This window comes from Dendrobates tinctorius, unplaced genomic scaffold (genome assembly GCF_039654945.1).
Source record: "Dendrobates tinctorius isolate UK_male_01 unplaced genomic scaffold, ASM3965494v1 ptg000040l, whole genome shotgun sequence".
In the NCBI taxonomy this organism is placed as follows: Eukaryota; Metazoa; Chordata; class Amphibia; order Anura; family Dendrobatidae; genus Dendrobates; species Dendrobates tinctorius.
The window spans coordinates 17,226,428-17,244,617 of record NW_027361708.1 but is presented as its reverse complement, the minus strand read 5'-3'; the positions used below and the strand labels follow the sequence as shown (position 1 = coordinate 17,244,617).

The 18,190-nt window shown below is 40.2% G+C and overlaps 1 protein-coding gene across 2 annotated transcripts in view; it reads right to left on the bottom strand.

Annotated features, from left to right (window-relative positions):
- SYT15 (synaptotagmin 15) overlaps positions 1 to 17,863 on the bottom strand; it is a 68,362-nt gene extending 50,499 nt beyond the window's left edge. The window contains exons 1-5 of one of the 2 annotated variants that reach the window (XM_073574852.1): positions 17,558 to 17,863; positions 15,456 to 15,492; positions 7,444 to 7,648; positions 4,429 to 4,571; positions 3,987 to 4,282 (exon numbers count right to left, since the gene is read on the bottom strand). In XM_073574852.1, coding sequence (XP_073430953.1) covers positions 3,987 to 4,282; positions 4,429 to 4,571; positions 7,444 to 7,648; positions 15,456 to 15,477 — 666 coding nt within the window. In that variant the 5' untranslated portion in view covers positions 15,478 to 15,492; positions 17,558 to 17,863. The remainder of the gene's footprint in view (positions 1 to 3,986; positions 4,283 to 4,428; positions 4,572 to 7,443; positions 7,649 to 15,455; positions 15,493 to 17,557) is intronic. The other variant, XM_073574853.1, reaches the window with a different exon arrangement.
- Between the last annotated feature and the right edge of the window lie 327 nt (positions 17,864 to 18,190).

The following is an 18,190-nucleotide window of genomic DNA, read 5'->3' as shown; positions in this document are numbered from 1 at the left end:
AAGACTTTGGTCCTAGATCATACTGCTCTCAGAACAGATAGTAAAAACCTGCAGACAGATTCCCTTAAAAATTCTCACATTAAATAAAGCTAGCTGTCAAGGTTAACTGCTGTGAGGGCCACACAGTTCCCACCACTGTTACTTTGTCACAGATGACACAGGTCCCACTGCGGTCACCAGTTTGTCAGGGGAGCGCAACTCCACTGCCTCCAATCGTCAGGGCGAATTACACAATTGACTGATGAGGGATGGTGTTGAGACACAGCATTGTATCTTGATTAACCAGACAACCATTTTTAGCAAGCCAAGAAGAATAGACTTACTGTATCTATATTTTGACTTTTGAATGTATGCTTTTATTTCTGGTTGGTCAAGGAAACTGACTTTTGCTTGTATAAGCTTGTAATATTGATTTGTAAGTTGGCATTTGATGTAACATATTATACTCTTATCCTTGATAATTAGTGATGTTTACTGAAATGCTAATTACTCACTGTCTAGGCCAGATAGTTTGTTGACTTTTAAAACAGAGGAGGAAAATCAATGCAAATAGATTACATAATCAAACAATGCGACTTGGTTGTCACCATTCTTCCCTTTTTCTATGATGCTGGATTGAGGGACACTGGTTAAACATAAAGAGAGGCGATATGCCTCTAAAGGCCCTTTTACATTTAGCGATGCACCAGCGATCCGACCCGGTCAGGATCGCTGGTGCATTGCTAAATGATCGCTAGTGAGCTTTCACACAGAAAGATCTCACAGCGATACAGCGGACGATACTCACCTTTCACACACAGCGATGAAGACGTCCTCCCGCCCGCCTCCATGCGTCGCTCGTCGTCACAGCAGGAAGCTGACGACGAGAAATGGAGCCGGACATTCTCGCGCAATCAGCGATTGCCAGCGGGGGAGCCGGTCGGAGGCAAGTATCACACATAGCGATATCGCTATAACGTCACAAAATCGTTGACGTTAGAGCGATATCTCCATGTGTAAAACCCCCTTAAGAGAAAGAGCCAGAGACAAAGCCAATCAAAACATCCAGACACAGGACAGTAGCCAATACATCAAGGCTCCATCACAAGAGACCGATTTACTATTCCACAGGGTGCCATCCTAGGGGACTTCAGCCCTGTTTGGAAGAATACAGATTTGCTCCATTGACCATCGCTGAACCATGGATATGTTTGGAGAAAGCCAGAATTGGGACCCACAGGTCATCTGGCTCCATGGAGATGTTCAGAGAAGCTAGGTTGTGACCCTCATTTCAACTGGCCCCTATATCTCAATGGAATCATCTTCCTACGCTTCTCATCACCTCCTCTCTTTGTGCATGCCCCAGGTAGGGTAGTCAATCCTGGAAGATCTGAAGTAACAGCTTGCCATTATCCTGGTGAGCCAGTTGAAGTGTGAGACTCTAATGTGCACCATCTTGGGGTATTTTGCTGGGACTGTTTTATGTGTTATCTGCCTGTTTTGTGGTTCAATAAAGCATTGGCACCTTGTTTTATGCTTACCCCGTGTTGTCCGAGTAGCAATATGCCCACGTTTAAAGGGAGAGCGGGCGTTGAGTGGCACAATCCCTGTTCCATGCGGTTTTGGATAGCGGACCTTGGTGCCCGCCGACCACTGGTTCTTCACAGATGGACACAGCCATGGCTGCTTCTATTACTAGGCTGGCTATTAGGAAACTCCATGAGCATATGGTATATACACCTCCGATTCCAACACATGGAATATATACCCAGTTTCAGTCAGTGCCAACTTCACAACAACAAAAGGAAACACTACTGTCTGCCCCAATCAATAGTTTACACAGGCCAATTGGACATCAGTTACAGGTAACGTATGGCTTTAGAGAAAGAGCAACAGAGCTATCAAATTTATTTATATTTAACCCAGAAAGGTAGGCAGTGTTTATGACAAATATACAAAGGTTAGACAAAATGGGAACAAAAGATAATATATACAATTACATAAAATAAAAAAGGAATGATAGAGAATTAATAAACTTGATGTTGCAGTAATGGCTCTTATCTTTATGGAAGGAAGCACTCAGATTATGAAAATTAAAACACTCTCAAAGACAACCACGTCTTCTCAAATGAACAAAGATGGACACGCAAATTCTGCTTTTTATTAGACCAAGGATACGCCCTCATGTCTCCTCTTGGTGAGCTCATGTGGGATGTGATAGGTCTATTAGAATTTTAGGAAATCCCTAACTTTTTAGATATCTTTGCTCCTGGAGATCTCCGGTTGTAGATATTGTTGACATGGTTCTTATTGCGATTTTATCTGTCTATGGAGATGAAACATGGCATGGATAACACCATCCACGCACCAATATTAAGTTGGAAGGGTTCTGCCGGCCTCACGGTGATGTGAGTGAATGCATTACATAAGTCCCTTCGCTACGACACACAAAATACATCTCTCATAACTATCGGATTGATACAGACGCCAATATTTATCACCGACCTCTGGCTCCAACTGGTCTGCGATCAGGGCTTTGATCAAAGGAAGCTCTTTGGTTTGGAAGCATACTTCCCTGCCTCTGCATAAGTAAATCTCAGACTTGGTGTCTTTCACAACAAATCCCCATGCTGTAATTACCTGAGGAAGGCCCCTATTTTAATGGAGATGAACATGTCAGCTCTCTCTCACTTCCCCTGTTTCAATTAGTTTCTTTCTTCCCTAGTTATTAGTTTAGCGCAGCCACAATTAATCCCATATGTTAAATGTGAGGGGGAGATGTCTTCTCCAGAGAGGTCTTATGGATTTTAACTTTGCTTTATGACACCAGCCATAACAACTTGGTTACTTAATTTCAACAGGACCTGAAACATAAGTGTATATGGCCCAACAGAGGAAGGGGGGGCAGGGTGGAGGAGGGAAGAGAAGGATTCTGCATTTTCTCTCTTTAAAAAAAGAAAGTGTAACACCTTCTTCCTATCCATAAAACTTGCAATGTCACTTAAGCTGTTGGAAGGTATAGCTGCTGACCAAGTAGGCATTGGAATGTGATAATTGGAGCCTCTAGCCCTCTGCATATATTTTTTTTAACCAAGCTATACAGAACATAGTATGCCACTAAAACTCCCAAGATGAGACTAGTTATTTATTGGGCATATTTACGCAGGTCAGTTTGGTGCTGTGTGGCTTCATACCATCCACTCCTAGCTACCATTTCCTTGGTCACAAGCCCCTCCAGCCCAGTCCAGGCCCCCTTAAAGTTATGCCAATGACTTAGAACTTAAATTAGAAGCAGTAATTATATTATACTCTTCATGTAGATAGCAGAATCAGATACCAGTAACCTCAAAACTTATGCCAGACTAAAGATTTTGAATGAGAAATTCATAGCACATGAATTAGCAAAGGTACACCCTGGCAATACAGAGAACAATCTTGCTAAACCTGATACACAGTATTTTTCTCACTTTTGGACAGTCATAAGAATGTTATTAGATGTCTTTAGACTGAGTCAGTACTTATCCTTCAATCCTTTCACTTGTCAAATATGTAGGTATAACTTTAAAAAAAAAAATATAATGTATACAAATTTGCATTAATGCAAGTTTGTGATCGAGTTGAAAATTTATTCAAAGACCTCTGATCACTTAGGGATTGCTAGAGAACTTCTACAAAATACAATGGCATGCCTGTCTTAGAAAGCAATGATAATGCTACAATAAGAACCAAATTGCTTCCCTGAGCATCAACCCTGTATTCTGGATATGGCATATAGAGTGGAGTGACTGATTTTTTTAGTTTGTGTGCAGTGAATTGGATTTATTGTACATACACAGCATCAGTTGTTTCCTAGTATAGGATTTACTTTCACGACTTTATATGGTAGGCATCAACAAACTTGCAAGTTGACATCAGCCAGCGAGCTGCAGGTTGCTGACTCCAGCCATGCAAAGGAATGGTTATCAACAGTTATATGTCAAAGCCAGCCACTATATATCAGAATGTACCTGGAATACAAAATTCTCATCAAACTGTGGGTTCAAGGTTTTACGCTTAGTCTTTGACTGTAGGTAACGTCTCTCATCAGGCAGAAGGTGCATTTTCACAAAAGGGTTGCAGGAGTCTGAGCTGAATTGGAGGTTCCTAACTTTGATAAGCGACACAACTAGTCTCTCTGTCTCATATTCATATTCTACAGCAAACCAGATACGGCCAATGTTTCCCTCCGGAAAATCTGTTTCTTCATTGTCTTCTGGATATTTATACAGAGCCGGGTTAATGGAACCCAGAACATATGCTCCGCCTAGGTGAAAGAGTACAGTAAAGTAAACAACCAAAGCAATAAGAATGAGCAGTAAAACAGCATAAAGCATAACTAACATTTCATTAGCATGATTTACTAATAACATTCATTCCTGAAAAAGTATCATAATCTTAATATAACTTTACCCATAGAACAGAATGATGATCGAGGGAGGAAATCTGGGGCAACATAGGGCTCACTGTCTTCTTGGATACGTTCTCCATCCTGCAATCCCACCCAATCTCTTCCATGAAACTTTGGTGGAACAACGAAGGGTACACTTTTATTCCTTGAATTGTCAGAAAAGTAGTTAAGGATATGAACACAAAATTTTACTATAAAAGTTAGAAATCGAAATGTATAATAAATATATGTACGTACATACACAGTATCACCTAAAGTTGTTTGCATGTAAACTGCGGTACATATGTTATTTTACATAACTAAGCACTGGCCGATCACTTGATTACATGGTTTCTTTGAGTGCTACCAAGGCAATTGATTTTGGAGCCCCATCTTGCAACCATTAGAAAACCTACGTAAATCCACTTTATTCTGCGGTTATTGCCTACAGGTGCCATATTAATATGCCCCCTATTGTACATAGCTGTCTTCACATCTGCTCTTAGTATCTGTAAGATAGCAAAGGGAACAGGCAGAGGATCCACATGACTATTGGACCAGACTATGTAGGGTTTGTAGTGTAATCAAGTAGACAATATTATTAAAATCAGCATTATAAAGATTTTATGCAAGAGGAGTATGGGGGGGGTGTTCATACAGTTGGGGAATCCTCAATACATGTTATAATGGTTACGCAGTTTAATATAAATGTTATATGAACTTAACATTGAAATTGCAAAGCCAAGTAGGAAAGAAGGAAAAGTCTTGGAATTATGCATATCATATGATAGAGATGAAACCTTAGAAACTAAATTTTCAATATACCCATTGATTCAATGTTGATCAAGTGTGAGTACCACACACAAAAATCCCGGGACTTACACACCTTTGCCATTATCAATGAGGTTATTAATGGTTGTCTAAGGAATGTTCTGACACACTGTATGCACTTAGGCAAATCATCATGATCCATTCTATACTTCAAGTGAAATTGGATGCCATATACCAAAGCCTAAGGTGTCAAATAATGTCTATACAAACCTTCAGAAAAATTTTGCATGATATGAGCTATGAGACAGACATCCAGCCACAGGCCTTTCATTGATCTCACATCATTGCTCCTAAAAATGATCCCGGTGGAGAGCACGATGGCAGCAAAAGCTGGAACGGAGGTCTATCCTCTTCAGCAAGGAGTCTAGATTTTGTATTTGATGCAATGATAGCTGTAGATTGGCCTGGAGACCAAGTGGGCAAGGCCATGAATGAAGAGTCATTAGGAGAAAAAGAAATCCCAGGAATTTTTTTTTTTTTTTAAATAAGTCAACGCGATGCCGCATATTGCTCACCCTACAGTGAGCAGCCTGTGTGGCTTAAACGTGTTACCATTGCTGTAGGGTCTCTGGACTTGTCTCGCATCAGCACATCTGGGAGGTTATCGGTCAGCAATCGCAGAGGCAGCTGCCAGCAATGGATTCTGTTGATTGGCCCAAGTGCATTCAGGGTGGCAGAATATCCCTTAGACAACCATTAATAACCTCAATGATTGCAACCAAGGATGTAAGTGCAGGGATTTATGTGTGGCGATCATACCAGATCCTAAATTGATCAGATGTTTTGAAAATGGTGTCCCCATGTTTTCATCATTTGCATATTAACATGTCCATCCCTCCTATGATTTCCATAATTTCACGACATTCCCTGGGTGTTGCAATTTCAATGCTGAGGAAAACAACATTATAGATAGAAATGTTTATATTTAAAGGGGTGGTCTAGTGTCCAAAATTTACTTTCTAAATATCCGTTTTTTAAACCCCAACGACTTTTGTAACTTGCTTTATTATATTGTTTAATACATTACACTTAAGACCCCGTCTAATGCGTCACCGATTTTGTGACGCAACAGCGATCTCACTACATGTGACACGCAGCAGCGACCGGCCCCCCTGCTGGATATCGCTGATCGTGCAAGAATGTCCTGGGCCATTTTTTCGTCGTCTGCGTCCCGCGCGCATCGCTGTGTTTGATCGCTGGATCGTTGCTGCATCGCTGAAGAGATCTGCCTGTTTTGATCATTTAGCGACGCACCAGCATTCCCTACCAGGTCGTATCGTTGTCGGGATCGCTGGTGCGTCACTAAGTGAAACGGGACCCTTATTCCTATGTAGCCAATTCCTAAATGTGTTTATTTTACTTCATTTCCTGTGGTGTATTGTTTGAGGGGAGTCGCAAACAGAATGTCACAGCAGGCTGGGGCTGCACTCACTTCCCTACAGGGTTCATCACTCTCCCTGGTACAGGAAGTCAGTGGGGTGGCTCTGCAGTTACTACAGTTTCTTGCATCTCCGCCCTCTATAGATGTCTTTGGTGATAGACGCCACGGGAGATGGCGAGGGCAGCGCTGGTACTCTGCTTCTATGTGAAAAAAGATGTCATCAGGGGTCAGTGATAGTAGCAGTGAGTGACACCAGCACTCCAATCACCGCTTCTGGCATAGCACTCAAATGAATCATTAGGGGGTAGTGCAGGTGTCAGTCACTGCTTCTAGTTTTGCCCCCTTATGATATCTTCATTGGCAGTAAGAAGAAGCGGCAGCGGTGATAGAAAGAGTGTAAGCTCTGCAGCCACCTCTCCCACATATCTTCAGAGGAGGAAGCTATACAATAAACTGTAGTATATAACTGGTGCTGCCCATTGTGATGTCATATTAAAGGAAGGGTGATGGATGCTGCAGGGAATGAGTGCAGCCCTGCTACGAACTCCTCTCAAAACAAAACATCACAGGAAACTTGTTTTTTTTTCTTTAAAAGGAACATTTAAGGATTAGCTAGATAGGAATAAGTGTAGGGCATTGTATAATAAAGCTAGTTACAAAATTGTTAGGGTGTAAGGATATTTAGAAAGTACAAGTTAGGTGCCAGATAAATAATTTATAGAGGAACAATAGTTATATCTTAATATAAAAAAAAAAAAAAAAAAAAAAAAAAAATGTACATTCTGGATCCATATAACAAACCTCAGTAGGATCACAGAAGTCTCACCCCGTGTCCCTGGTATGACTCGAAGCAGAAGCACCTTCGTCAACACCCATGTTTTCTGTGTGAGTTGGCGTGCTCACATTCAACAGTTCTCCATAGGATGGGCCTCTAAAGCATCTTTTCTTCCATAAGATGTAAACACTGATTCCAAGTAGAAGCAGCAGAAGTGCAGCCCCTACCACACCGCCAGCCACAGCAGCTGCCTGTTCTAATAAGCAATAAAAGTAGAGGTTTAGGTACAGACAGTTCAGCTGCATACATCATGCATTATGAATGGAAGACAGTCTTATTGTGGTATTTATTTTACTCACTTAATTTCACAGCTCTTTACAGACATTATTGGCACTGTCCCCAATGGGGCTCACAATCTAGAATCCCTATCAGTATGTATTTGGAATGTGGGAGGAAACCCACGGAAACACAGGGAGAACGTACAAACTCCTTGCAGATGTTGTCCTTGGTGGGATATGAACCCAGGACCCCAGCTCTGCAAGGCTGCAGTGCTATCCACTGAAGACACATCATGAAAAGTAGCCTCACCAAACCTTATCAAATGACCAATGCACTAGCAGGATGCAGCAGGTTCCCACCAATAAAGGCCAATCACTGACCCACGGTGCCACCCTGGTATCTGTCATCACAATGAGGCTAGCTTTAAACTGATTGATCAGTGTTTTATTCCAAGTCCAAGATTCTGTGCTGAATTTTTTAATATATATTTTGTGTTTAGAGCTTTATTTCACCGACTGAGATTAGCTTTTGACTAAAGGGAGCTTACTGAATAATTTTATACATTAAATACAGTATGGACAACGCTCCTTCTTTCCTGAAGGTTGCCAGAAACGTATCATAAGGGGAGTTTGTCAGAACAATCTGACCCCTCCCCAACAAAAAAAAAAAAAACCCCACAAGCACAACGCTATACGATTTATAGTATTTTTACTAGTTATTGTTTGGCTCTCTAACATATCATCCACGTTACTAATGCAATCTGTTCTGACTGAAAAATTGCCATTTTAATTCATATGCACATTTAGCTTAAAGGGGTTTTCCTCACGAAAAAAAAAGTTCATCCTGGAATAATAATAATATTGTTATTTCCACAATTGGATATACTTAATAAAAGCGTTCCTGTGCTGAGATAATCTTATAAATGTGCCCCTGCTGTGTACTGTGTAATGGCTGTGTCTCACTGTACAGGAACATGGTCTGATCATACCACAGCTCCTGGCCAGGGGAGGGGAAAAAAAAAAAAAAAAAAAAAAAAAAAAAGTATACAGACAGGACAGCAAGGGATCACAAATGATTAATTCTGTGACATAAAACATTGTTTAAAAACAGGCAGCAAAATGTTTTACCTCACAAAAAGAATCAGCTGTGATCCCGTGCTTTTGCTTCCCCCCTTGCCCAGGAGCTGTGGTATGATCAGACCGTGTCCCTGCATGGTCAGACACAGCCATTACACAGTACACAGCAGGGACACATTTATTAGATTTTCTCAGCAAAGGAGCATTTTTTTTTTTTTTTAAACACATTCAATTGTGGAAATTAATCAAAAATCAGTTGATTAAAATTAAATTATGTTACTGGGAAAACCCCTTTAACCCCTTAACTAGGGGCATTTCCGTTTTTGAATTTGTTTTTGCCCCCCCTTCTTCCCAGAGCCATAACTATTTTTCGGTCAATATGGTCATGTGAGGGCTTGCTTTTTGAGGGAAAAGTGTGTTTGTTTTTTTAACCATGTTCACTAAATGCTAAAACTGACCTGCCATTTTGATTCTACAGGTCATTATGAGTTAGACACCAAACAGGTCTAGGTTCTTTATTTAAGTGGTGAGGAAAAAAAAAAAAATTAGTTTTTTTTAAATTAAATGGTGCCATTTTCCGAGACCTGTAGCATCTCCATTTTTCGTCATCTGGGGCTGAGTGAGGGTTTATTTTTTGTGCACCAAAGTGCCGTTTTTATTAATACTATCTTGGAGTAGATACAATCTTTTGATTGCAATATAGTGGCTGCCAAAAGAAAAAAAAAAAAAAAACGTAATTCTGGTGTTTAATTTTTTTTTTTCTCGTTACACCTTTTAGTGATCAGGTTATTTTATATTGAGAGATCAGGACATTCTTAATACGGCGACATTTTATGGTTTCTCTCTCTTTCTCTCTCTCTTTCATTCAGCGGATCCATCACAAAATGGATCCTGTGGCATCAGTTAGGAACGGATCCGCTTTTCCGCCTTTTTGGCGGATTTTAACTGACACAAAAAACTGAAGTGTGAAAGAGGCCTTAGTCCACATTGGCAATGTGCCGCCTCTAATCAGAAATGATAAGCTGGCAACAGAGTGCATGATCATTGCAAGTAGTGACCAGTGCCACCCCTACAAGTGACATCACTGAGGGATAATGATTTATCACAGGAAAGCCTCAACCAGAGATCATGTGAAAAGAGTGGTTCAGATTACAGCAGGATTTGAAAAAGCAAGGTATTTAGTGAAGTTATTTCACATGAAAGAGACATGCAAAGTACTGGCCACCCCTTTAAGTATTCTGGAATTGTCAAAGCACTTCATAAGTCTCTTTCTACCTTGCTATATGCCGAGCCAAGCCCCACTTTCTTTTTGACTGGGTTGAGTGGGAAATAGAGACAAGGAGGCAGAGGCTTATAAGTGCTTTGACACACCCTAAACGCTTAACACCTTTCCAGCATTGTGCATAATAGTACGCCCACGTCAGACTCCCCTTTTCCCGCTCAGTGGAGCAGGCACATGACTGCTGATCTACACAGCTGACATGTGCCTGCAACAGCCGCGAATGTAATCACGATCCACCCGCGGCTGTAAACTAGTTAAATGCCGCTGTGAATCTGACAGTGGCATTTAACGCACGCTTACCAGAAGCGCATCACTAATATCGCCCATTGCTGACCCCATCACATGATTGTGGGTAACAGATGGGTCGGCATGACAACCAGAGGTCTGCAGCAGACCTCTATGGTTGTCATAGCCAGATTGCTATCAGTGCCGCGAAAGAGAGCGCGCGAAAGAGAGCGCGCGAAAGAGAGCGCGCGAAAGAGAGCGCGAGAAAGAGAGCGCGAGAAAGAGAGCGCGAGAAAGAGAGCGCGAGAAAGAGAGCGCGAGAAAGAGAGCGCGAGAAAGAGAGCGCGAGAAAGAGAGCGCGAGAAAGAGAGCGCGAGAAAGAGAGCGCGAGAAAGAGAGCGCGAGAAAGAGAGCGCGAGAAAGAGAGCGCGAGAAAGAGAGCGCGAGAAAGAGAGCGCGAGAAAGAGAGCGCGAGAGAGAGCGCGAGAAAGAGAGCGCGAGAGAGAGCGCGAAAGAGAGCGCGAAAGAGAGCGCGAAAGAGAGCGCGAAAGAGCGCGCGAAAGAGAGCGCGAAAGAGAGCGCGAAAGAGAGCGCGAAAGAGAGCGCGAAAGAGAGCGCGAAAGAGAGCGCGAAAGAGAGCGCGAAAGAGAGCGCGAAAGAGAGCGCGAAAGAGAGCGAGAAAGAGAGCGCGAAAGAGAGCGCGAAAGAGAGAGAGAAAGAGAGAGAGAAAGAGAGAGAGAAAGAGAGAGAGAAAGAGAGAGAGAAAGAGAGAGAGAAAGAGAGAGAGAAAGAGAGAGAGAAAGAGAGAGAAAGAGAGAGAAAGAGAGAGAAAGAGAGAGAAAGAGAGAGAAAGAGAGAGAAAGAGAGAGAAAGAGAGAGAAAGAGAGAGAAAGAGAGAGAAAGAGAGAGAAAGAGAGAGAAAGAGAGAGAAAGAGAGAGAAAGAGAGAGAAAGAGAGAGAAAGAGAGAAAAGAGAGAAAAGAAAAAAAGAGAAAGAAAAGAAAAAAAGAGAAAGAAAAGAAAAAAAGAGAAAGAAAAAAAGAAAAAAAGAGAAAGAAAAAAAGAAAAAAAGAGAAAGAAAAAAAAGGAAAAAAAGAGAAAGAAAAAAAAGGAAAAAAAGAGAAAGAAAAAAAAGGAAAAAAAGAGAAAGAAAAAAAGAAAAAAAGAGAAAGAAAAAAAGAAAAAAAGAAAAAAGAGAAAGAAAAAAAGAAAAGAGAAAGAAAAAAAGAGAAAGAAAAAAAGAGAAAGAAAAAAAGAGAAAGAAAAAAAGAAAAAAAGAGAAAGAAAAAAAGAGAAAGAAAAAAAGAGAAAGAAAAAAAGAGAAAGAAAAAAAGAGAAAGAAAAAAAGAGAAAGAAAAAAAGAGAAAGAAAAAAAGAGAAAGAAAAAAAGAGAAAGAAAAAAAGAGAAAGAAAAAAAGAGAAAGAAAAAAAGAGAAAGAAAAAAAGAAAAAAAGAGAAAGAAAAAAAGAGAAAGAAAAAAAGAGAAAGAAAAAAAGAGAAAGAAAAAAAGAGAAAGAAAAAAAGAGAAAGAAAAAAAGAGAAAGAAAAAAAGAGAAAGAAAAAAAGAGAAAGAAAAAAAGAGAAAGAAAAAAAGAGAAAGAAAAAAAGAAAAAAAGAGAAAGAAAAAAAGAGAAAGAAAAAAAGAGAAAGAAAAAAAGAGAAAGAAAAAAAAAAAAAAAAAAAAAAAAAAAAAAGAGAAAGAGAAAGAATTTTATCTTCCGCCAGAAAGGATTTCAGGGTTAATTTTCTCCTTGACTTCCTTTCTCCGGGAATGCGCAATGGAAAATGCAGATCCAACAAGCAAAAAAACGTTGCAAGGTCCGTCCAGGCATGCCGGCAGACGCAAAAAATTTTGTGGATCCTCACAAAAATGGATCCAATGGATGGCCATCCATCAAGATCCGCCAGTAATGCAGCTCAATGGGGAAAAAAACGGATCCGCAAAAAAAAAAAAAAAAGGCGGATCCGTTTTTTTCAAAACCTGCCGGATTTTGACTGATGGTCAAAAACGGAGGTGTGAAAGAGGCCTTAGAAGAACAGTGCACAGTGACAAAATCCTATTGAGCAACTGTCAATTGACAACCAGCACATGCTCAGTAAAGCAGGGACTAGCCAAGCCCCTGAACACGCGACACTGATGACACTGTTTTATTGAAGGGGAAGAGGCTCCAGAAGGGACTACAGCTTCTGCCCCGATTCATTTGAGTCTCTCAACATGCACTGGGATTCTCAAACAAAACATCAAAAGAGGAAGTAGAAAAAGTATAATAATATACACACACACACACACACACACACACACACACACACATGAAACCTAAAAACAGTTCCAGTAGTGAGGGAAGGCTAGTGACTTTTTAATCTATAAGAGGAAAAAATAGAAAGCTAGAAAATAATAAATATATATCTCAAAAATTAAGAGACTGAACATTTGAAAGTGGTCTGTTTGTCTGATTATTCTCTTTATAGGTATTTGAGTAAAATGTAAATTGTTCTTTTAGTCTATAGACTTCTGACAAGTCTCCAAATTTCCAAGCAATAAATTTTGTATTTTTTTTCTCCTGACAAAGTAAAATTGTCAAAAAAAAAAAAAAAAAAAAAAAAAAAAAAAAAAAAAACAAAGAAAAAAAACCCAGCGCTTTGAGAGCTCAAATAACGCAAGGAATCAACTTCACAATCATTTAGAAACAATACTAATGTTTTAACTCCGGAAGAGTTCTGAAGTCAATATTTTGTGGAATGACCATGATTTTTAATAACAGCTTTTATGCGTCTTGACATGCTTGCCACCAGTATCACACTGCTTCTGGCGCAAAAATGTAAGCAGTTCTTCTTTGATGGCTTGTCACTATCCATCATCCTCTTGATTAAATTCCAGAGGTTTTCAATGGGGTTCAGGTCTGGAGAATGGGCTACCAATGACAGGGTTTTAATGTGGTGGTCTCTTAATTTTTCCAGAGCTGTGTATGTATTACAGTTCTGGGGATGCTTCAGCAAGGCTGGAATTGGGCAGGTTAATCTTTGCGAAGGACGTATGAATCTAGCCGCATACAAGGTTATCCTGAAAATACAGTTGATTCATTCTGCTCAGGCAATGTTCCCCAACTCTGAGGACTGGTTTTTCCCAGCAGGACAATGTGCTATGCCACACAGCTTGGTCAATGTGTGTGGATGAAGGACCACCACATCATATCCCTGTCATGGCCACCCCAATCTCCAGACCTGAACCCCATTGAAAACCTCTGGAATGTAATCAAGAGGAAGATGGATAGTCACAAGCCATCAAAGAACTGCTTAAGTTTTTGTACCAGGAGTGGCATAATGTCACCCAAAAGCAGTGTGAAAGACTGGTGGAAAGCATGCCAAGACGGATGAAAGCTGTTATTAAAAATCATGGTTATTCCACAAAATAATGATTTCTGAAATCTTCCCGAGTTAAAACATTAGTATTTTGCTTGTAAATGATTATGAACTTGTTTTCTTAGCATTATTTGAGGTCTGCAAGCACTGTATTTTTTTGTTATTTTGACCATTTCTCTTTCTGAAAATAAATACAAAATTTAGTGCTTGGAAATCCGAAGACATGTTGTCAATAGTTTCTAGAACAAAAGAGCACGTATAAAAGAAAAATCAGACAAACTGAATATTTTGCAGTGGTCTCTTAATTTTTGCCAGAGCTATGCATGTATGTATGTATGTATGTATATTGCAACAACTACTATTCACTGCTGTTTAATATTGCATGACTTTCTGCTTCTGGGGATAGTGTTATATTACCAGTAAAGCACTGTTAAAAAAAAAAAAAAAAAAAAAAAAAAAGACCACACAGTAAGTTCCTGTTCCTTATATGTGTAGCTGGAGCACATTTTGCTTTCACTTTGAAAGTTGACAGATAAGGTCATAAGCTATAAGGAATACCAGTTTAGCTGTGTTATCCTAGTTTCTGAATATACAGTATATTCACTGTTGAATGGCAGGACAGTACAGAGAGTAATCCACTGCCAACATCAATACATTAGAGATTTAGCTATAAATTTACTTTCTGACCACTCATTTGTGGAAAAACCAGTAGAGCCCCCGTCACACACAGCGATCTCGCTAGCGAGATTGCTGCTGAGTCACAAGTTTTGTGACGCGAGATCGCTGTGTCTGACACTTGCCAGCGAGATCGCTGATTGTCCTTGACATTTTTTTGATCACTGGTCTCCCGCTGGCCAGCACGCATCACGTGGCAGGCGGGAGACCAGCGATCAGCGAGCTGGAGCTGGTAACCAAGGTAAACATCGGGTTTCTAAGTGGCGCTTAAAAACCCGATGTTTACCTTGGTTACCAGCTCCCTGCACCAGCGCGCTGATATCTTAACGTGCACTGCGGGATAACTAAGTGACGTGCGTCGCTTGTTACCCGCGTGTCGCTGTCCTGATCGCTGGTGAAGCTGCCTGTTTGGCAGCTCACCAGCGATCATGTAGAGACACACCAGTGATCCTGACAAGTTCATATCGTTGTCGGGATTGCTGGTGCGTCGCTATGTGTGACGGGTGCCTAACTGGAGTTAGGGTAATGGACAATCTCTAAACCCAATTTACATATAAATTAAAACTTTTTTTTTTGGTACGGAGACTATTTAGTAAGTTGCTTAATTTTGAATTCAGTAATAAAATGAACCATAAAAAAAATTGCAGAGTTAACCTTTACCCTCGGGCCATTTTCCATTTTTTTCGCTCCCCTTCTTCCTACAGCCATAACTTTTTTTTTTTTTATTTTTCCATCAGTATGGCTAAGTGAAGACTTATTTTTTGCAGGGCAAGTAGTACCTTTGAATGACACCATTGATTTTACCATATAATATACTGGAAAAATAGTAAAAAAATAAATAAATTCCAAGTGTGGTGAAATTGCAAAAAGTGCAATTCTACAATGTTTTGTTGCGGTGTTTTTTTTTTAACCCATGTTCACTACCTGCCATTATGATTCTCCAAGTCATTACGAGATCGCAGATACCAACCATGCATTCCATGACCAGTAGCATCTCCATTTTTCAGGATCACAATTCCACCAGGGGCTATTAAGGACACATGACCGCTGATTTCATTTCAGAAAAAAATGAGACATCAGCGCCAGAGCCCACGTTAAAGGCGGAGACAAGTCATATGACTTGTATATATACGTCATTTGTGAAAGGGATAGAACTTTACTTCTTACCATTGTAAATGCATTCAGTCATCCCCTGCAGAAATATCTACAAAGCAAATAAGTGAGGCATCTGATAATTTGAAACATTAAGTTAAGATAAGCATGTTGGGAATAGTCAGGCTGAAATCAATAGAGGAAGTAACTGGAGGTAAAACATTTAAACTCCGCCTCCTTTTTTTTTTTTTTTTACATAAGGCAGGGGAATGTGCAGCTTCAGGGAAGTGCAGTGCATTCTGAGAATGCTATGCATATGCAACTGACTTCTAAATGGGCCACCCACAGGTGACAGAGGGTAAAGCATTAAGTCAATGGTAGAGTGAAAATAAGAAACTTTGCAAGATAAAATACTAGATAAATCAGCTTATTTCTCCTCCTGGGCTGATCATTCATCCTCCATTGATATGGTAAAAAGTGAATACAGATTTTCTTATTACTGAGCTAGAAGATAACAGTTGGTGCTTGAAGTTCTATGGAGAACTTAACTGGTTAAAACTTAGTGTAATGTCTCTCTGCCACTAACTACGCCCTCCTCCATAGAATCTAAAAAACACCAACTGTCACCCATGAATGAGAATGAATGAAGCAGATTTCTCTTCTAAGATAGATTACAAAGTTGCCTATCGTCATGTGCACTATTGACTTGTGAAATAAAAATTACTGTTGCTTTTTAAATGTCACCCGTGGCATCTAAGGGATTAAATTGAAAGCATCAGCGTTATCGCCCATCATGACCATTGCAGCATGAGCCGGCACCAGCACTGGAATTATGGCCCTATGAAAAGAATAAGGTATATTTATGGCGTTCTCCAGCAGATGACACACGTACATCATTCTTTATACATTTCCCTATTCTATAGATCATGCATAGCAGTACTGCCTGTAGTGGTCTACACAGAGGTCTGGTAACAGTAACATGCAGTCATATTCTAGTAATTAAGACTTTGCATTTTGTCAGACAGCATTATTGATTTATATGCAAAAGCAATTTGCGTCTGTCTAGATACTCATCAGGACAGCAAGTTTAGAGATATTTTAATGCTATTGTGTAACAAACAAGTCCGCTTAGTATGCAGACACTACCCGTAGAGCTGGAATTGGCGGAGTCATCTGAGAAGGCTTCGGCGTTGTTTTCTCTGCATTGGGGAGTCTCATATAACTTGCTGCTACGGCCTGAACATTGGAGTCACACACTTGTTTGGGCAGGTGGATGAACTATACACCTAGAAGACTGCTACTGAACTACACTTGATCTAGTTTCTCGATCGCTAAAGAAAAAAAAAAAATTCAGATGCATTGGGAAAACAAAGTATTATGCTTAGAAGTTGTACATGACAGCGGATATGAAGACATTAGCTGCACTCACTGTAAAGTGATAGTTTATAGTTAAGATAATCAGCAGAATTTTCTTCAAGAAAAAAAAAAAAAGTGGACACCAACAGTTTTAGGGACAGGCAAAAAAGTGCTCTATATTTAACAAGCTGTCAGGAATTTCTCATTGATTGGCATCCATTCCTTAACAAGAGTCCAGATGTGCTTAGGGTGGAATGGAGGCACAGAGCAGAGGACAGCCATGCTCCTCTCACCTAGGTGAAAGTCAGCTGTGGTCAAAGCTGGATAACTAGAGCACCTAAACATGTCTATCATTCCTTTCAGAAAAAAAAAATGACATGTCCATCCCTGAATTAGCCAACTCCAGCTGTCGGTTCAGTGCATTCTTCACCACTCATCCAAATTAACTATTATTAATTATTTATATAGCGCCATTAATTCCATGGTGCTGTACATGAGAAGGGGTAACATACAAAGTTATAGATATCGTTAACAGTAAGCAAGTTTACAATGACAGACGGGTGCAGAGGGGAGAGCTGTTTTACATGGAGCAGAGATAACAATATTGCTTACACAGAGATAAAAGCTATAAAGACCAGACAGGTTTCCCTTAATAGTGAAATAAGTAATTTGCTCTGGTTTTATGTTGTGGTTAATCCCATATCGCTCTTATTAACTTTTCCATTGTAGAGTACACAAATGTATCCTGTCTAGAACGGTCAGCCAAGAAATTCTACGGTCGCCGCGCTGCTCCAGGTGTTCAGACACAGGAGGTAACTCACCTGACATTACTGCCGGTCCTCAGGTGCAGGAAGACGCAACTTCTATGAGGGATTTTGTGGGTTAAGAGGAGATGCCTTCCTTAGTCTTCTCATGTGCTACCATAACCAAATGTGGACCTTATCTAAGCAGGTCTCCAGGCTCACTCCATTCATGGTCACCTCCTCATAGAACTGTGCTCTGAGAAGTCTCCTGAGTTCTCCCCTCCTCCTGATCTATGTCTGCTGTTGTGAGGAGAGGTAGCTGACAGGGGCGGGGAGGACATGGATAATAATGAGGCATTTAGTCACTTCTCATTCACCATCAGCTGTCTCTCGTGGATCATTTGCAGATGTTTATATCCGAGCCTCCACAGATAAAGGAGATTTGGCTGGTGCCACTAAGGGCGTGCTCACATTCGCGTCTAAAAAAAAAAAATCATTCTGATAATGCTTCTGAAAATTAGGACAAGTGTCAGACAAGTACAATGTGATTTTTCTCACCTAGCATCCATATGACATGCATATGCAATACATCAGCTTTTACATACTGTAATTCTGTCATTTCAAGCTAGTTTACAAACTAATAAAGCAATCATATATAGATAGATTATATAGAAATCCTGTAGACATAAAATTTTACAAGACCCCTACATA